We start from the raw sequence: 17,165 nt of genomic DNA on the forward strand, positions 1-17,165 counted from the left end.
CTCCATGTTGGTCAGGCTGGTCTCAAACCAACCTCAGGTGATCCTTCTGCCTTGGCCTCCCATAGTGCTGGGATTACAGAAGTGAACCACCACCCCGGGGCAGTTTTATGTGTAATTTAACACAATAAAAAACTGTTAAATGATGTTGGGAGCACTCTGCTCAGGATGGATTTTTTTTAATATTATTATTTTTAGAGATGGGGTCTCCCCATGTGGACCAGGCTGATCTCAAGTTCCTGGGCTCAAGCAATCCTCCCACCTCAGCCTCCCAAAGTGCTGGGATTTCAGGTCCAAGCCACCACGGCTGGCCTCAGGATGGATTTTTAAAAAGACAAAGGGGTACAATGCCATGACTTGCTGTGTTTGAGGGCAGCAGAAACCAGAGAAACGGTGCTCCCAGATCAGGCTTAGAAAAATAAACACAAGCCAACTTGCTTCAGACCAAAGAGATTTTAATGGCTCCTGTTTATTCACCGGGGGCCTAATAGGGGTGGTCTCGCACATGCTCCATGATTGACTTCAAGCCAAGCCAGGTCTCCTCGGCCGTGGGCAGGATCTGATTGGCTGGCAAGAGGAAGCCGTGGCGCCCCGTGTCTCTCAGTTCAAAGGCAAATGAGTACTTGATGCCATAATCATAGGACCAGTCAATGCTTCCTCCACTGGCTTGGTCTGAAGGGCAAATGAAAATCAAGTTTGGTTACGCAACTCCCACTAGCCTTCACAGCAATGGAACCTCTATAATAAATTCTACTACCATAGGTAAGCCAGGCCCCTAGGTGTGAACTATAAGAGAGGGGAGAGTTTAGCAGAGGGTCACGTTTATGAAAAAATACAAGAATAGTTTGAAAAGCAAAAGGTGTTATTCAGCAGACACTGAACTGAGCCTTCCTTTGGTGCTCTTAGGAGCCTCTGGCTTTACCCACGCCACCCTACGTGGCAACTTCTCCACCTTATGTAGGCGACACCACTTCCTTCTTTAGAAGGCACAGACACGGTTTGCCCTAGTGGGAATGGAGAGATTACAAATGCAGTAAGAGATTCGGTCCCTACCCTGAGGGCACCTTCAGCATTAAGGGTGAAGCAGGGTCTGCTGTGCGTGGTGGGTTCGGCCACCACAGTAATGTGCACCTGAGATCCGTGTGGCAGCTGATGTGACAGATGACGAAGGAAGATGGCATTAGCCTATATGTCAGTCATGACTCACAAGAGACAAGCAATGGACTGCCCCTGAGGCCCCTCCCAGGAAGGGCAGTTAGAGGCCACATGAGGACTTGACCAGGGCACAGATGGTGGAAGCCACCTAGTCCCTAAGAATGGGGCTGGAAAGACCAGGGAGGTTGTACCACAAAAGAATAGGGCTAGAGATTAATATTGTGAATTAATATTGTCAACTCCCATGACTTTTGTCTTTGCCTTCACGTAGCAGAGCAACTTGGAAATGAGTGCCTGGTAAAAATAAATTCTAAATGGTTGCTGATTTGAACTGAATCTTCCCTGGACCAAAATTACCAACTCATATCTTTTGGTGTGGCTACATGACACAGCCAATCACATTAAGAGGTCCACTGTAGACAGAATACTGGCTTCAGATAGAATCCCAATCCTATAAATCGTTATCTGGGTGACCTAAAGCAAGTCATTTATTTCCAGATGCTTCACCTGCCACATGGGGATGATATTACTACTTGTTTCACAGGGCAGTGAGAATTAAATGGCACAGTGGCTGTGATGACACTAGCTGGCCACGTACTTAATGTGTTAGGCACTATGTTAAACTGGTTCATGAATCTCTAGGTACGTGCTAGCATTATTCCCATTTTCCAGATGAGGAAACTAAGATTAAGAGATTACGTAGCAGGGCATCGTGGCTCTCTGCCAACACTTTGGGGACCAAAGCAGGAGGATCACTTGAGCCCAGGAGTTTGAGACCAGCCTGGGCAACATAGTAAGACCCTGTCTCTACAAAAAAAAAATTTTTTTTTAAAGAGCTGGGTGTGGTGGCACATGCCTGCAGTCCCAGCTACTCAGGAGGCTGAGGCGGGAGGGCTGCTGGAGCCCAGGAGGTCTCGGCTGCAGTGAGCCATGACCTGCCACTGTATCCAGCCTGGGCAGCAGAGTGAGACTCTGTCTCTAAAAAGTAAATAAAATAAAATAAAAACAGAGATATTAAGGGAAGGAGCTACGATAATGTATGTAGAACAGGCATTCAATAATGTCAGTTATGATTTTAACTACCATCAATAAATGACCAGGATCCGATCTTTTTCTTAGGCCATGTTAAAGATCAGAGTTATCTGTGGGAGGGCATTCACCGGGAAACTAGCAATCACCTTGTATATGGTGCTTTAGAATTAGGGAACACTTGTATTCCACATAGTATCTTTTGAACCTCTCAACAACCTATTTCATAGATGAAGAAACCATGGAGAATAAGTGACTGGACCATTGGCTACTTGATTCCAAAGTGGCAGTGCAGTAACTCAGACCCAGGACTCTGTACCCAAGCTCTGTGGGTTTTTTCCCCTATGCTTCCCTGAGAAAGAATTCAAAGAACAACTTCTGGGCAATATCTCAAAACACAAACAAGGCCGGGCGCGATGGCTCACGCCTAGAATCCCAGCACTTTGGCACTTTGGGAGGCCAAGGCGGGTGGATCACAAGGTCAGGAGACTGAGACGATCCTGGCCAACAAAGTGAAACCCCATCTCTACTAAAAATACAAAAAATTAGCTAGGTTTGCTGGTGCGTGCCTGTAGTCCCAGCTACTCGGGAGGCTGAGGCAGGAGAATCACTTGAACCCGAGAGGCAGAGGTTGCAGTGGGCTGAGATTGAACTCACTGCACTCCAGCCTAGGTGATACAGTGAGACTCCAGTCTCGAAAAAAAAAAAAAAAAAGAAAGAAAGAAAAGGAAAGGAAAAGGAAAGAAAAGAAAACCATGACTAACACGGTGGATTCCTGCGGATTCCCAGCATCACCCTTCCCATGGCTGTAGCTATACCCGTGTCCACAACACTTCCAAAGTCAGGCTCTTCTCATTCCATCCTGAGCCACAACTCCCGCCCACCTATGTTTGTCCTCCTGTCCCCAGCTCTGAAACTCCACTTCACTGGTCATCTCCTCTCTCCTCTATCTTCCACCTCCCCCTCTTTGTTTGTTCTTTCCCACAGTCAATAAATCTATTTCTTATCTCAAAAAGAAAAAAGCCTTCCATTCTGCTCTCCTTCCCTTATCCGCTCTTCTGAAACTGCTCTGGGTTGAGGTCACCAACAAACTACTGATGAAAATTCAACAGAAAATGTTCCGTCCTTATCTTTGTTGACTTTTCATGGCCTTCACCGTTGTTGGCCGCTGCCTCCTGTTTAATAATTGCTTTTCCCTTGGTTTCTGACATTCAGGCTTCTCTTCCTTTCTGCCTTGCCCTCGTGCTAACCCCTTCTGCTGCCTAACACCTTGCTCCCTGCTCTGCCCACATCTCCTCTCACTCCAAATGTTCTCCCGGCTCTACTGGTCCAACCACCCGCTTTATGCCAACTCTTTCCAAATCTCTCTCTCCACAGAATCCCAGAGCACATAGTCCAAAGCCTATAGACCATCTCCATGTGAAAACCCTACAAGGAGATCAGCCTCAATATGTGCACAACTGAACTCACTATCTTTGCGACCTCACCCCTCTTTCACCTCCCTGGACTTCTCCTCCAGTGAGTGGCACCACTGAATGACTTTCAGTGACCATCTCTCCCCATCCACTAAATGACAAAGCTTCTTGACTTTACCTCCCAAATCCCCTCCGTCGTCACTGGCCCTGCTGTAGTTTGGGCCATCGTCTCTCACCTGAACTCTGCCTCCTCTTCCTATGGGATGTCCCCACTGCAGTCCCTCATCACTCCATCCTCCACACGACCGCTGTTTTAGCTAAACAGAATGACTCGATTCCCTCACTGTCCTGCTGAATCCCACCCCCCACCTCCAAGTGGCTTTCAGAATCCTCTGGGTGAAACCTAAACTCCTTACCATGGCACACAAAACCCTGAACTTCCCCAACTCCTTTCTCTCCCTCTTTCATTTCAGCAATCTCAACCTACTTGTAGCTTCCAGAACCCATCACGCAATTTTATACTTCATGCCTTTGCATATGCTGCTGACCATGAGAATGCCCCATCCTTTTTCCCCTTCTCTAGCTACCTGGTGATCAGTCTGATCAGTCTTTACAACCCTCCCCTCTTCCTACATGAAGTTTTTCCTGACTCCGCTCCCATCAAATCCCCTCAACTTTCTACAACTTTTGTACCATGTATAGCCTCCTATTGCACACATCATACAAAAGTGCATTTGCCTTCCTGTTCATCTCTTTTATTAAAGAGTTCTTTGTGGGCACATTATGTCTCCAGTACTTGGCATAATTCTTAACATATAACAGATGCTTAATTTTAAAGTCTGTTAAACAGAATGGGTGGCCGGGCATGGCATCTCAAGTTTGGAATCCCAACACTTTGGGAGGCAGAGGCAGGCAGATCACTTGAGGTAAGGAGTTCGAGACCAGCCTGGCCAATGCAGTGAATCCCATCTCTACTAAAAACACACACACCAAAAAAAAAAAAAAATTAGCCAAGTGTGGCGGTAGGCTCCTGTAATTCCAGCTACTCCAGAGACTGAGGTACAAGAATCACTTGAACCTGGGAGACGGAGATTGCAGTAAGCCAAGATGGCGCTACTGCACTCTAGCCTGGGTGACAGAGCAAAACTCCATCTCAAAAAAAACCCAGAATGGGGCAGTGCGTAGTGGCTCACGCCTGTAATCCAAGCACTTTGGAGGCCAAGGCAGGCAGATCACCTGAGGTCAGGAGTTCGAGACCAGCCTGACCAACATGGTGAAACCCGTCTTAAAAAAAAAAAAAAGAAAAAAAGAAAGAAAGAAAGAAAGGAAAAAAAACCAGAATGGGTGCCTGTTAAAGGCATTGGTTTCCAAAGGATCCTTGGGCATGGGAGCACTAGGGAATTCTGGGGCATGGAACTGTGTGGTCCTGAGTTTCCAGCTTTGTCCATAAGGGACTATTCCTTTGAGGGATTCAGACCCTGCACAAGGGTGCACTGAGATTTCCCAAAGCACTGCAGTAGTTTCTTGTTTTTACCTCAATCCGCTGGGGAAGAAGGGGGCCTAGAAAGTCTGATGGCAGGCTCCCCAGACTTATTCCTCACACTGCCTCTATTCCTGACTTCTCCTCCCTCTCCATATACTCTGCATGAACACATGGCTGCAACAGAGTCTATCCACCGAACCACCTGGGTCCTCTTCAAGAGTCACGCCCATTCTGTCCCCACAGTCCATGGAATTCTCAGGGAATGAGCCCCTCTTAGCCAGGAAAGGGACGATAACAAAACAGCCAGTTCTTAGGCCAGGTGCAGTGGCTCACATCTCTAATTCCAGCATTTTGGGAGGCTGAGGTGGGTGGATCACCTGAGGTCAGGAGTTTGAGAAAAGCCTGACTAAAATGGTGAAACCCCATCTCTATTAAAAATACAAAAATTAGCCGACCATGGTGGTGTATGCCTATAGTCCCAGCTACTTGGGAGGCTGAGACAGAACTGCTTGAATCCAGGAGGTGGAGGTTGCAGTAAGCCAAGATCACGCCACTGCACTCCAGCCTGGGGACAGAGTGAGACTCCATTTCAAAAGAAAAAAAAAAGAGCAAGGTCTTGATAAAGGCTCATTTTTAGACAAAGAAAATCTACAGAATGAGAATGAGCTATAAGGATCTGAACAAGTACAGAAGAGGGCAGAAAACACATACTTAGAGAGTTCTTTGTTCTGGCCATCACACAGTAAGTATCTCATGAAGGACACTGAGGGAAACTGGGGACGGTTGGGTTCCATGAATGAAGACCTATCCCTTTCACATGAAGGCATTTGAAAGTCTGGGCCCAAACCCACATGGTGCCTGCCATCTTAGTGGGTCATTCATAAAAACTTCCAGCACATTAGATACTTACAGATGACAGAGCAGATTGGTCCCACTTTGTACTTGGTGCCATGCAGGCTTGTCAGAGACTGGGAAGCCTTTTGGGCCACTTCATTCTAGAGTAAGAGAACCAAAGAAAGTTAGGAAGATAACACTTGTCTCTTGGGAGATCAGTTGCCCAAAAGCAGAACATCGAATGCTCTAGTTAACCAGACTATCTAGGTACTTGAGATGATGACACAATACCCTTTTTATTTCAACCATTTTCACTAAGAAGTAAGCACAAGTTCACTTCTGTTGGCTTTGAAGATACAATATGAAGGTCCTTGTTATCTATTTAAACATCTTGGTGTTTGCAACACTCAAGGATTCATTATTTTGCCACCAGTTCTCCTAGTTCAGGGATGTGGATAGAAATAGGGTAGATTTAAGGGTGCTAAGGAGAATGTGGACTGGCCCCAGGACATGCGTGGGAAGTTGACTTTTCTTTTACTAGATCCCTACATTGGCTTATTTCCCTGTGGTTGTCTCTTTTTCCAAGAAGTAGAGCCCAGAAAAATATTTTCCATTATTCGAGGGTTCCAATTTTGACTGACTGAGGCTTTACTGTCCTTGTCAGGGATAAATGTAAGGTCTTGAACTTGGGTCCAGGAAAACAACTGTACAATTACCAGATGGGGGAAACCTGGCTTGGTAGAATCCTCGGAGAGCCTAGGGGTTACTCTTGTCAATGAGCCCGACATGAGTCAACATCACAGGGCTACTGCCAAAAAACTAATGTGATCCGCAACTGAATTTGCCCAAGTGCACTGCCTGGCTGAGGGTAGTTATGCTCACGCTCTGCTCTGTGCTGGGTAACCCACAACACACGTTTCACATTCACTTCTGGGAGCTACCTGCTATAGTTTGGCTGTTTATTCCCCTCAAGCCTCATGTTGAAATCTGATCCCCAATATTGGCGGTGAGGCCTAATGGGAGGTGTTTGGATCATGGGGACGGATCCCTCACGAATGGCTGGTGCTGTCCTCGCAATTAGGAGTGGGTTCTTGCTCTATTAGCTCCCTCGAAAGCTGGTTGTTAAAAAGAGTCTGGCACCTCCCCACACTCTCTCTTGCTTCGTCTCTCACTGTGTGATCTCTGCACATACCAGCTCACATCAGTGAGTGGGAAACAGCCTGAAGACCTCACCAGATGCCCAATCTTCCAGCCAGTGGAATCATAATCCCAGTAAAATGTTTTCCTTAACAAATTACCCAGTCTTAGGTATTTCTTTACAGCAATGCAAACAGATAAAGACACTATCCTTGAAGAACACAGACAAACAAAAGCATATTCAGAAAACAGCAACCAGAATTTAAGCCCATCATATGAATGCTCGAAGGAACTGAGGTTATTTAGAAGGAATAGGAGCTAGGAAAAGCAGGCTGGTGGTCTTCAAGCAATTAGTGGATTCACCTCTCAAAGGGAAATAAACTTGCTCAGTAGAGCCAGATGATAAACTAGGGCTGATGGGTGAAAACTGTACAGAGGTTTTGGCTCTCTATAAAGAAGAACACTAACAACCTAACAACCTTCCCCAACACGGAAGACGCTCCCTTGAAGGCAAGAAGCCACAGGCTAGATGACTACCTGCTGGAGGTTTGACCACCAGGTTTAGATAATTTAAGGTCATCTAGGTATACAAAAAGAACGTCTTAGAACATTCTTTTTCCCTGATATGACCTTGAATGGTAATACCATCAAAACCTCACGGAGCTCAAATCTAACTGACAAGATGAAAGGCACACTTGAATTGGAATAATTTAGTCTATTTCTGCATGGGGCTGCTGAAAATAATCTAACTGAAGGTAAATTGACAAAAAAGTCCCAATTCTGGGCTTATCTCTAGCACATGGGTTTCACAAGCCAAGCCTAAAAGCCAAATTGGAAATATCTGCACATTCTTTTCAGCTGGGGATAGCTCTTGCTCAATTGTGAACAGCCTCCTGAGATATCACCATCTGACCTAAGGCTGGGGCCAACTGGCTTATTCCTGAAACAGGAAGGATGACAGAATGCATCAAGTTAGGGAAGTGAGTGTTTTACCTCCAATGTCACACGTCAGTGCATTGTCACGGTAGATCATAGAGCCAAAGGCCCCAAGAAAGTATAAGGCAAGTTGCTGAGAAGAATTGCTTAGCTTAGAGCATGTAACTACCAATCCAAGAGCCTCATATCCAAACCCAAGATTTCCCCCACCCACCCCCCACCATGCAACAGAAAGCATGTTCTGGGAATTTATGATCAAACCAGGCTCCTGCTCATCTAGATTAAGGTAACAATAATTTCATGAATTCTATTTCCCAAAAAAACTTAATTTAGGAAAGCTCATAACCAGTCATTCAAACCTTTGGCTGCACCATAATCTTCTCAGTGGTTGAATTTATGTCTCATTTATCGTTGGAATGGTACACCTCCACCTCAGGGCATGACTTCATGCCTGAAACTGACTTGTCCCCACCATGGATGTTTGTTGCTGGGCTGAAATTAAGTTTCAGAAACTCACCAGCTCATTAAAGTCATCTGACTTGGTACATTTGTACCCATAGGGGAACATCAGCAGCTGGGAATAGCTGTGGAGGGTAATGAAGGCCTTGACTTTTCCATGATTCTTGATGAAGTCCACTATGGATTTCACTTCAACTTCAGAGTTGGCACTGGGTCCATGGTATGAATCAGAGCAAGGGTTGCTGCTGGCTCCAGGTCCTGGGGAGATGTAGAAGTAGCTGAGTGAGGACAGGGCGTGCTAAGAAGACACTGTAAGGAAGAGGTCACCATGCATCACTAACTTTTTCCTTTGGAAGTCAGGGCAAGATTGTCATTGTGTTAGATCAAATCTCTTCCAAAGGTTATAGTCAGAAAGCCTAACTGAAGTGATTCTTGACACATTTCTTTTTCAAAAAATATGGTTCCTCTATACAGTAGAAAGAGCCATCTAATTAGATCATCTCCTCTCTATAGGAGTTGTTGGAAGAAAAACTAGATTTAATATTATAGATGGAATTCCTGCATTGGGTGGGAGTTTAGCAAATCCATTTTCTGGGATCTCATCCAATTCTTATAGTCCAAAAGTAGAAGATTCTATGCATCTGTACTTCCAAGGCACAAAGCCACAAATGCAAGGAACCTCTGAAACCCTTTCTGCAGTGAGGAAATCATGACTACATTTAACAGCAAGGCTACCTTTGGCCTTGATTGTCTCAGCAACTAGAGTGGCTCAAGACCACTGAAATGGGTCCACTGTAGGCCTGGCCAGGGCTCTCACTGCTAGAGAAACCTCCAGGGGACGAGTAGGGGTTAGATTCCCTAGGCTCCCCATCTGATACAGACAAAACATCACCTTATTTTAAAATTACTTAATGAAAATAATATTTGGGGGGAGACTGACATTGAACTGTGGAGAATTGCTCAGTATTGTGCTTCATTTTTTTCCCTTACACTAGGAAGAACTGTAAAAGCAATGAATGAAGTTGCCACTCATCCATATCCTGTAGCAGTTCTCTAGAGTGTCCTGTCTGAGTTCCACAACTCTAATTAATTAATTTGCCTTACAAATATGTAGTGATTGCCTTCCAAACTGCAGACACTGTGCTAGGTGTTAGGAATACTACAGTGAAAAAGACCCAGCTCTTGACCTCACTCTTACTGTAGCCTAGTGAGGGGGGGAGAAATTTAATTTTATGGTTACTGAAAAATAAGGAGTTGCCTTATTTCTTTTATGCTGAAGGCATAAAGAAGCCCCTAACTGGCCTGCCATGGAACTCCAAAACATAAGAGCTGTCACAGAGTCAGGGCGGCAAGCTCACATCTTATTTTTCAATCTATTTTGGAAGTCAGTTTCTTCATCCTGTGTGTACTGCTTTTTAGTTTTCCTTCTCGAAGCATCCATAGATGATGTAATGCTTCTCCCCAGAATAGATCCTAACCCCCTCTAGTGGTGGGCTCCGGCCTTCCAGAGTCCTCCCGCCATTGCGCCAAGCATTGCTCCGGCTGCTCAGGAGGCTCACCGGGCGACAGCTTGTGGGAAAACCAAGATGTGAGATAAAATACATTAAATGCCGCTCAGAGCTCTGTGACAGCACTGTGCTCCTATGAGGGGAATTTAGTTAAGTGTTTTTCAAAGAGATTTTTAAATGGCTTAAATCCTGAATGGGCTTAGCCGGCTGACGCACGGCAGAGCCATTTGAACCCAGCTTGTGGGCCAGACCACGGGCTGACCGTCCCTGGGGGCAAGTCCCCCGCTCACCTCCAAAACCTGCATCCCAGTTCCGGTTAGGATCCACACCAACGCAGAGGCTGCCAGATACCTTAGACCGGGTCTTCCGCCACATACGGTTCTTTCAGAGCCCACCCAAAAAGCACAGGGAAAAAAGAAAGAAGGTCACTCAGCCTGATCAGAAGGTTCCTTTAGAATTCTGTCCGTTTCATGCCGGGCGCGGTGGCTCACGCCTGTAATCCCAGCACTTTGGGAGGCTGAGGCGGGTGGATCACGAGGTCAAGAGATCGAGACCATCCTGGTCAATATGGTGAAACCCCGTTTCTACTAAAAATACAAAACATTAGCTGGGCATGGTGGTGCGTGCCGGTAATCCCAGCTACTCAGGAGGCTGAGGCAGGAGAATTGCCTGGACCCAGGAGGTGGAGGTTGCGTTGAGCCGAGATCGTGCCATTGCACCCCAGCCTGGGTAACAAGAGCGAAACTCCGTCTCCAAAAAAAAAAAAAAAAAAAAAAAAGAATTCTGTCCGTTTCCCTGGTTCTCTGGGACACTCGTTTCCCTTGGCTTGGGGAGGTGGTGGACAGTCCTCATACAGGCTCTGCTGGGAGCTTCTCTGCCATCTCACCAAAGGGAGACGTGAAGACGCCCCCATCTCCTCAAACGAACGCCTGCCAAACACGTGCCATGGAACCCTAGTTCTGTCCAAGGCCAAGGGCAACAACAAAAAGCAGAAGAGAGGGTTCTGCAATGACACTCTGCGGAAAATATGGGGTGAACTTGGTAAACTTACTTCAGAACTTCCAAGGATTGTTAACGTCTTGCTTTTTACGAACCTCTAAGAAACGGATATGGTGGGCGGTGTTTCCTAGGCTTGACTGTGGAACCCTTGATTCACACACTATCTCATGGGATGAGTACTAGTATTAGTATGAGTTTCTTTGAAAATGCTTGGTGGTTATTAGTTACCTCTAAAAATAAACTTGAAGCTCTCATTCATTTTGAATATGTGTGGGGTCATGGTTGCTACGATAGTGTATTGTAATGAGATTTTAAAGGAAAGAAAAAAACTACGTAACTCTTTTTAGTGATAGCAGGAAGGATTTCTTCCACAGATTGTAAGTAAAATGCTAGATGCACTGTACTGCCCACCTAAATCCTACCGCAATCTGACTGTCAGCAGGTAACATCCGCCTCCTCTCTTCTATCAATCTGATCACAAAAAACGCAGAGATAATTGGAACAAATCTCCTAGGTGACTCACGCTGAACACTGAGCTCTAATAGCCCAGGCTAACAGCTGAAATGAGCTCTGGCTGAGGCAACAAGTAAAGACGTCATGTGTTGGAATAAAATGTGATTATAACCACTTCTCTATCCCTCATTTCTGGGCCACTACTGAGAAATTAGGCATTCCATTTAGAGTAAATCAAGAAATGAATCATGACTTTTATTTTGCTTTTAAAGTTCCTACGCACCTCCTTAGGTCCTTGCTGAAAAAGGGAAAAAAATCCAGGCTTACTTTGGTTTGAGAGAACACATATCCATCAGGGTTTGTGACTGGCAGTAGGAAGATATCCAGGGTGTCCAGAATGGAAGTGATGGATGGGTCCTTTCCATAATCAGAGGCAATCTGAGCAAAAACAACATACATGTCAACCTCACACCCCACCCCCTTTTTTGTTGAGACAGAGTCTCACTCTGTCGCCCAGGCTGGAGTGCAATGGCATGATCTCAGCTCACTGCAGCCTCTGCCTTCCGGATTCAAGTGATTATCCTGCCTCAGCCTCCTAAGTAGCTGGGATTACAGGCATGTGCCACTATGCCAGGCTAATTTTTGTATTTTTAGTAAAGACGGGGTTTCACCATGTTGGTCAGGCTGGTCTCGAACTCCTGACCTCGTGATCTGTTCGCCTCAGCCTCCCAAAGTGCTGGGATTACAGGTATGAGCCACTGCGCCTGGCCTGACACCCCCCTTTTGTGGGGAACACGGGACAGAATAGTAAGGTAGTGTGTCTTATCCAGATGTGAACCAGGGGATCACTATTGGTCAAGGAAGGTCTTCCAGGCACCCTGCAGTCCAGCCTCCGGCAGTGCTAATGTGTTGACTATGCTAGTGTCTATACTTTTATTTCTGATCAGAATAATTTACTTCTATTGAGTAAAAATTAGATATCATGTATCTACTCTTTCTCAAAAGCAATAGCATACTTCTTATTAATTTTGCAATAGCTGGCAATGATATATGTTACTTATGTGGACCTATACAACAAAGAAATTTTGTTTGGTATTCCTTAATCCCTACACGGGATAACTTTCCAAAAGAACTCACAACCAACATCAGATTACTTAAATATTTAGAGACATTGTTAAAGACACAGAGAACCAGTTAAATTCCATTTGGGGAATTACACTTTTACTTGCCATGAACTCCAGCTGAGTTGAAGTTTCTGCTGGATTAAAATTTATTCATTTCCTGTGCTCAGCCATCCTAAGGCATTATTATTCAACTGTTAAATATCCATTTCATAATACCCTAAAGGTAACCGCATTTTAATTGAAGGGAAAAATGTATCAGTCGGTATGCACGTGGTTGCACATGCTTGAATGATCTGATGTGGATTGATTTCCTCTGCTCATGAATTAACATTCTGATTTATAGCATGTCATTTTTGAATTACTTACAAAATACCAGACTAGGTCACACCCAGCTCTATGTCCCAACTCTAATGCCAATAAACTTGTGGAAGAGAGGTCTTACTCTACCCTACTTTCAAAATCAAATTTGGAGAAAACTTCACAACAACCCAAACACCCTTAGCTAACTTTACTTTGGATCTGTGGGTTAGAGTAAACTCTTCTTGCACCTGTTTGTATTTTCCAGCTGAGCCCCTTTCATGATTTTATAAATTTCCAGCACATCACGCCTCAGCCCTCGGGGTTCCAGGCAGCAAAGAGATTTTTCTCTAGTCGGTTCTTATGCTAAAATCTGGCTCCCAAGGGTCCTCCCTGGCCACCCGTTCGATCTCTTTAGCTCACTGAGTCTTCCCCCCAACCCCCGTCTCTCACTCATCACATCGTCGTGCCTTTTAACAGAGCACACAGTGGCCTGCCCAAGGGGAGGGCACTGGGGTGCTGGATGAGGCAATGCCAAAAAAGGCTGCAAGGGTTTGTTGCCAGCCCGTGCGATAAGAGAAGGGCTTTGGCTGAGAGCGCTAGCCATCGAGACCACTGGGACTGTCGTGGGTCTCAGTGGGCCTGACCCCAGAAAAGCAAAATAAGCAAGGAATGTTAGGCAAAATGACCTTATTTGCTGTCCACACTGCAGTAGCTTGTGTAACCCACTCTCGAGCATGGATCCCGGCATCCAGCCAGATCGCTGGCTTGTCTCCTCCCGTGCTGAACTGCAAAAGCAAGTGTGGCAATGTGAACGGCTCCACCGGCGCCATGGCACCCAGTCGCCTCCTCTGTACCCCAGACCATCCTTCTCGGTCCCTCTTTCTGTTCTTGATGTGATTGACAGAGAAGGAAATACACACAGTGATGATGTCAACTAACTCTTCTCATTTAAGGAGAATTTTCTCTCGTCCCCTTCTTTGAATGCAAGCGTAAATGCAGGCTGAGGGGTATAGACCACTTCTCCTCCGACGTTTGTAAAAAAATCCTTGTAGATAATGTAATGACATGAAATTATTTTCATATGCTGAAAATTGGGAGGAAAATGGATTACAGGATTTCATTTTTATTTTTAAAGAAACTAGTTCATTTATGTACATACATACGAGAAAAAAGGGAAAGGAGAGGAGGAAGAGCGAAAAGAAAAAAGAAAACAGAGAAAGAAGTAGAAAAATATACAACAGATTGTTAATAAGTATGGTCCCACAGTTGTGGAATTAGAATTATGAGGATATTTTTCTTTTCTGTTTCTTTTATCTATATCCCAAATGTAGGCAATAACACTGTTTTGTTATAAAAATGCTTGTGATAACCTTTTGAGACCTTCATAAAAACAGGATAGCAAGCCTCTCTGGAGGTACTTTCCAGAGTTTTAATTTTATGATCTAAGTGGCTTCGTTTTATTTGAAACAGTGGCTTTGCCAATTGGATCAGCAAATGGGGAGGAAAAGATTATTTTTGCACCATCAACTTCTATCTCCGTGCAGCGTTCTAAACACAGCAGATAAGGTAAATGAGAAATGCAAATCCTTGCTAAAAATTACAGTTCATGGGTTCTAGGAGTTTTAGTTAAAAGGGTTTTGTGTCTTTTCCTCTGAAGAGCTCAAATGTAAAAAGCAGGGAACTTTCAAAAACACAACATCCTCCACCGCCAAACCACCCAGGAAAAGGGAAAGCCAGGGAGGCCCAAAGAGGAAGAGAATCTGGGGTGTTCTGACCCAACTGGGGGGAAGGGGTAGAGGAAATAAAAAGAAAGAAGGGAGGTAAACATTAGCAAATGTAGCCCAGTGGTATAAAGCAGGCAAGTCACTCCTCTCAGGCCTGCTTTGGGAAAAAAGCTCTGGGGAAAAACGCTCTGGAGAAATCCATCTGTCCCGGTTAGTCAGTTGGTTCCCAGCCATAACGTTTCCAAATTTAGCAAGGAGTTGTGACATTACCTCTTTTTGATTTTTTTTTTTCTCTTAACAAACTCTTTCTAGGAAATCTGGGTGAATATTTTCACTGTTTTTAAGGCAAAGTGTAAATCTTGAAATTATGTGCACAAAGACTGTCAGAGATTACGAGATGGCGTAAAACCCTACCCTTTTCTCAGCTATATCCTTTTTCAAAAGACCTTCGTTCAGGGCATTTGTCTTTGCGGTTTAGGGTTTAGTTGTCCATCATCCTTCTGCATACTACGAGAACTCTTCTTTAAAAAACAAAGCAAAAAAAAAAAGAAGAAAAGAAAAAATGCAGCTTAGGCAATTAGTGCTTTTTCTTTTTTAACTGGTGTGTGTGTGTGTGCGTGTGTGTGTTTAAAGAGGAAAGAATAAAAGAGAAGAAGGGGAGGCAGAGAACTCCCACCTTGATGAATTACAGACCCCAACCCCCGACCTCCCCGGGCCCGCACCTCCCCCTTCCTCCGCTCCTATTCGTCCCGGTTCCCCGGGAGCGCATCTCTCAGTACGCAAGCATTAATTCACTTCTGCAGACCTGCGTCAGCTTGCGCAAGAACAGAGAGAAAGAAAAAGAAGGGGGCGGGGGTGGGGGAGTGGATGCTGAAAACCAGCAAGGACCGGTTAGGAGGAAAAGAAAAAAATAAGATAAATAATAAAAAGGAGCAGCTCTGTAGCTCGAGCTGGGACTGCCAGCCAGCCTGGGAGGAGGGGGATTCTAGAAACACAGAGAGGAAGAACCGCCCCTGCCCCGTGTACCTTGAGCACGTTCATCGGCCGGTTCTCAAAAGAAGAGCCAATATTCACTTTGCTCACTAGCCCAGGGTGCTCAGCCACGAGGTTATCCATTTCTTGGGAAATCTGAAATGTTTCAAGTGAATAAATAGACATTTGCGAGTGAACCATCTGATGCATGAGATCTGATCCCCCTGGTGTTTTTCCCCATTCCCTTGGGACACAGCGGAGAGGGCAGCGCCTCCTGAGGGTTTGGATCCCAGCTGAGTGCTGCTGAGTCCGCGTCTGCGGGGGCTGCAGCCCAGCCAGCTCTTTGCAGTTTTGTGCAAAGCAAAATGGCACACTTCCCCTGGCGTACTTGTGGCTTTTGGCGACCCCAGCCCTGAGGTGGGGTTTCTCACCCTTGCTAGCAGAGGAACAAAAATAGCAGTGCCCCCTGAACCCCAAAACGGATGTAGAGGGAAGCGCTACAAAATGTCTCCAGGCTGTCAGGCCTGGGGACAATGGGGTTTTTGCCGCAGACGCATTAAAGCCACTGGCTACTCCAGCTCCTATTTGCAAGGCTGATTGAAATTTTGTGCATGAGGAGTCCGAGCTGTGTCCATTGCTAGGACTGAGACGTGTCCGGGCGCGTTTGGAGAGGTAGCAGGAGGAAGACAGTCCCTCCAGCTGCTGCCAGTATTTGCACTCCGTGGGAGACAGACATCAGTTCGTCTGGGGGAGAGGGAGGGCATCTTGTTTACTTCCTTTTCTTCCTTATTCTCTTGTGCTGGTCCACAGTCCCCTGTCTGAAACCCTTGAGGCCATATATATTTCAAGTAAAATCTTTTTTCCAGGGGAGAATTTTAGAAAGGTAATAGGAAGTATATATTATGTATTACACATGGGACATTGCTCCGTCTTCAAGCACATTAATATTTCTGGCAGTGAAACAAATGAGCAGTGAGACAGTTCAGGTCAGATTTTGCTCCCAAATGAGTTTAGGTCAAACCAGTTTTTCCCATCAAATAAACTAGGAGAAAAAAAATGTTTCAAGTTTTTTGCATTTAAATATTGCCGACTCGGAGACTTGGTACCTACTAGATACCTCTTTCCTGGCTCTTTCCTACTCCCCATGCCACCCCTTAACCCTACAATCACCATCCCTCCCGGCCCCTTTCCATTCCGAGACTCCTAAATCAGTTAGTGCGGATGGATTCCCGTGGGCCTGGAGAAGAGCTGTGTCACAAAGGTAAATGCAGCACGGCCCAAGGTCTCCAAGCAGCATGGAGCAGCAGATGCAGGAGACGGTGGTCTCCACAGAAACAACAAAGCCCAGGAAAGACAGCAGAGACTCCATGAGGCTTTGCTGCCATGAGGTCTTAGAGAGAACATCCCTGTGAGGCAGAATAAGGTCTGAAGCGGGGCATGGTGGCTCACGCCTGTAATCCCAGCACTTTGGGAGGCCGAGGTGGGTGGATTGTCTGAGGTCAGGAATTTGCAGCCTGGCCAATATAGTGAAACCCCGTCTCTACTAAAAAAAAATTACACAAAATTGGCTGGGCGTGGTGGCGGGCGCCTATAATCCCAGCTACTCAGGAGGCTGAGGCAGGAGAATCGCTTGAACCCAG

At 45.6% G+C, this 17,165-nt stretch overlaps 1 protein-coding gene across 1 annotated transcript in view; it reads right to left on the reverse strand.

Moving 5' to 3' along the window:
• Positions 1-431: 431 nt before the first annotated feature.
• CPA2 (carboxypeptidase A2) overlaps positions 432-17,165 on the reverse strand; it is a 22,406-nt gene continuing 5,672 nt past the window's right edge. The window contains exons 6-12 of the mRNA XM_032275976.1: positions 15,580-15,681; positions 13,516-13,614; positions 11,733-11,843; positions 10,244-10,334; positions 8,504-8,703; positions 5,990-6,074; positions 432-669 (exon numbers count right to left, since the gene is read on the reverse strand). Of these exons, the coding sequence (XP_032131867.1) occupies positions 482-669; positions 5,990-6,074; positions 8,504-8,703; positions 10,244-10,334; positions 11,733-11,843; positions 13,516-13,614; positions 15,580-15,681 (876 nt within the window). The 3' untranslated portion in view covers positions 432-481. The remainder of the gene's footprint in view (positions 670-5,989; positions 6,075-8,503; positions 8,704-10,243; positions 10,335-11,732; positions 11,844-13,515; positions 13,615-15,579; positions 15,682-17,165) is intronic.

The sequence above is a fragment of the Sapajus apella genome, unplaced genomic scaffold (assembly GCF_009761245.1).
Source record: "Sapajus apella isolate SASKATOON/1434 unplaced genomic scaffold, GSC_monkey_1.0 scaffold7, whole genome shotgun sequence".
NCBI lineage: Eukaryota > Metazoa > Chordata > Mammalia > Primates > Cebidae > Sapajus > Sapajus apella.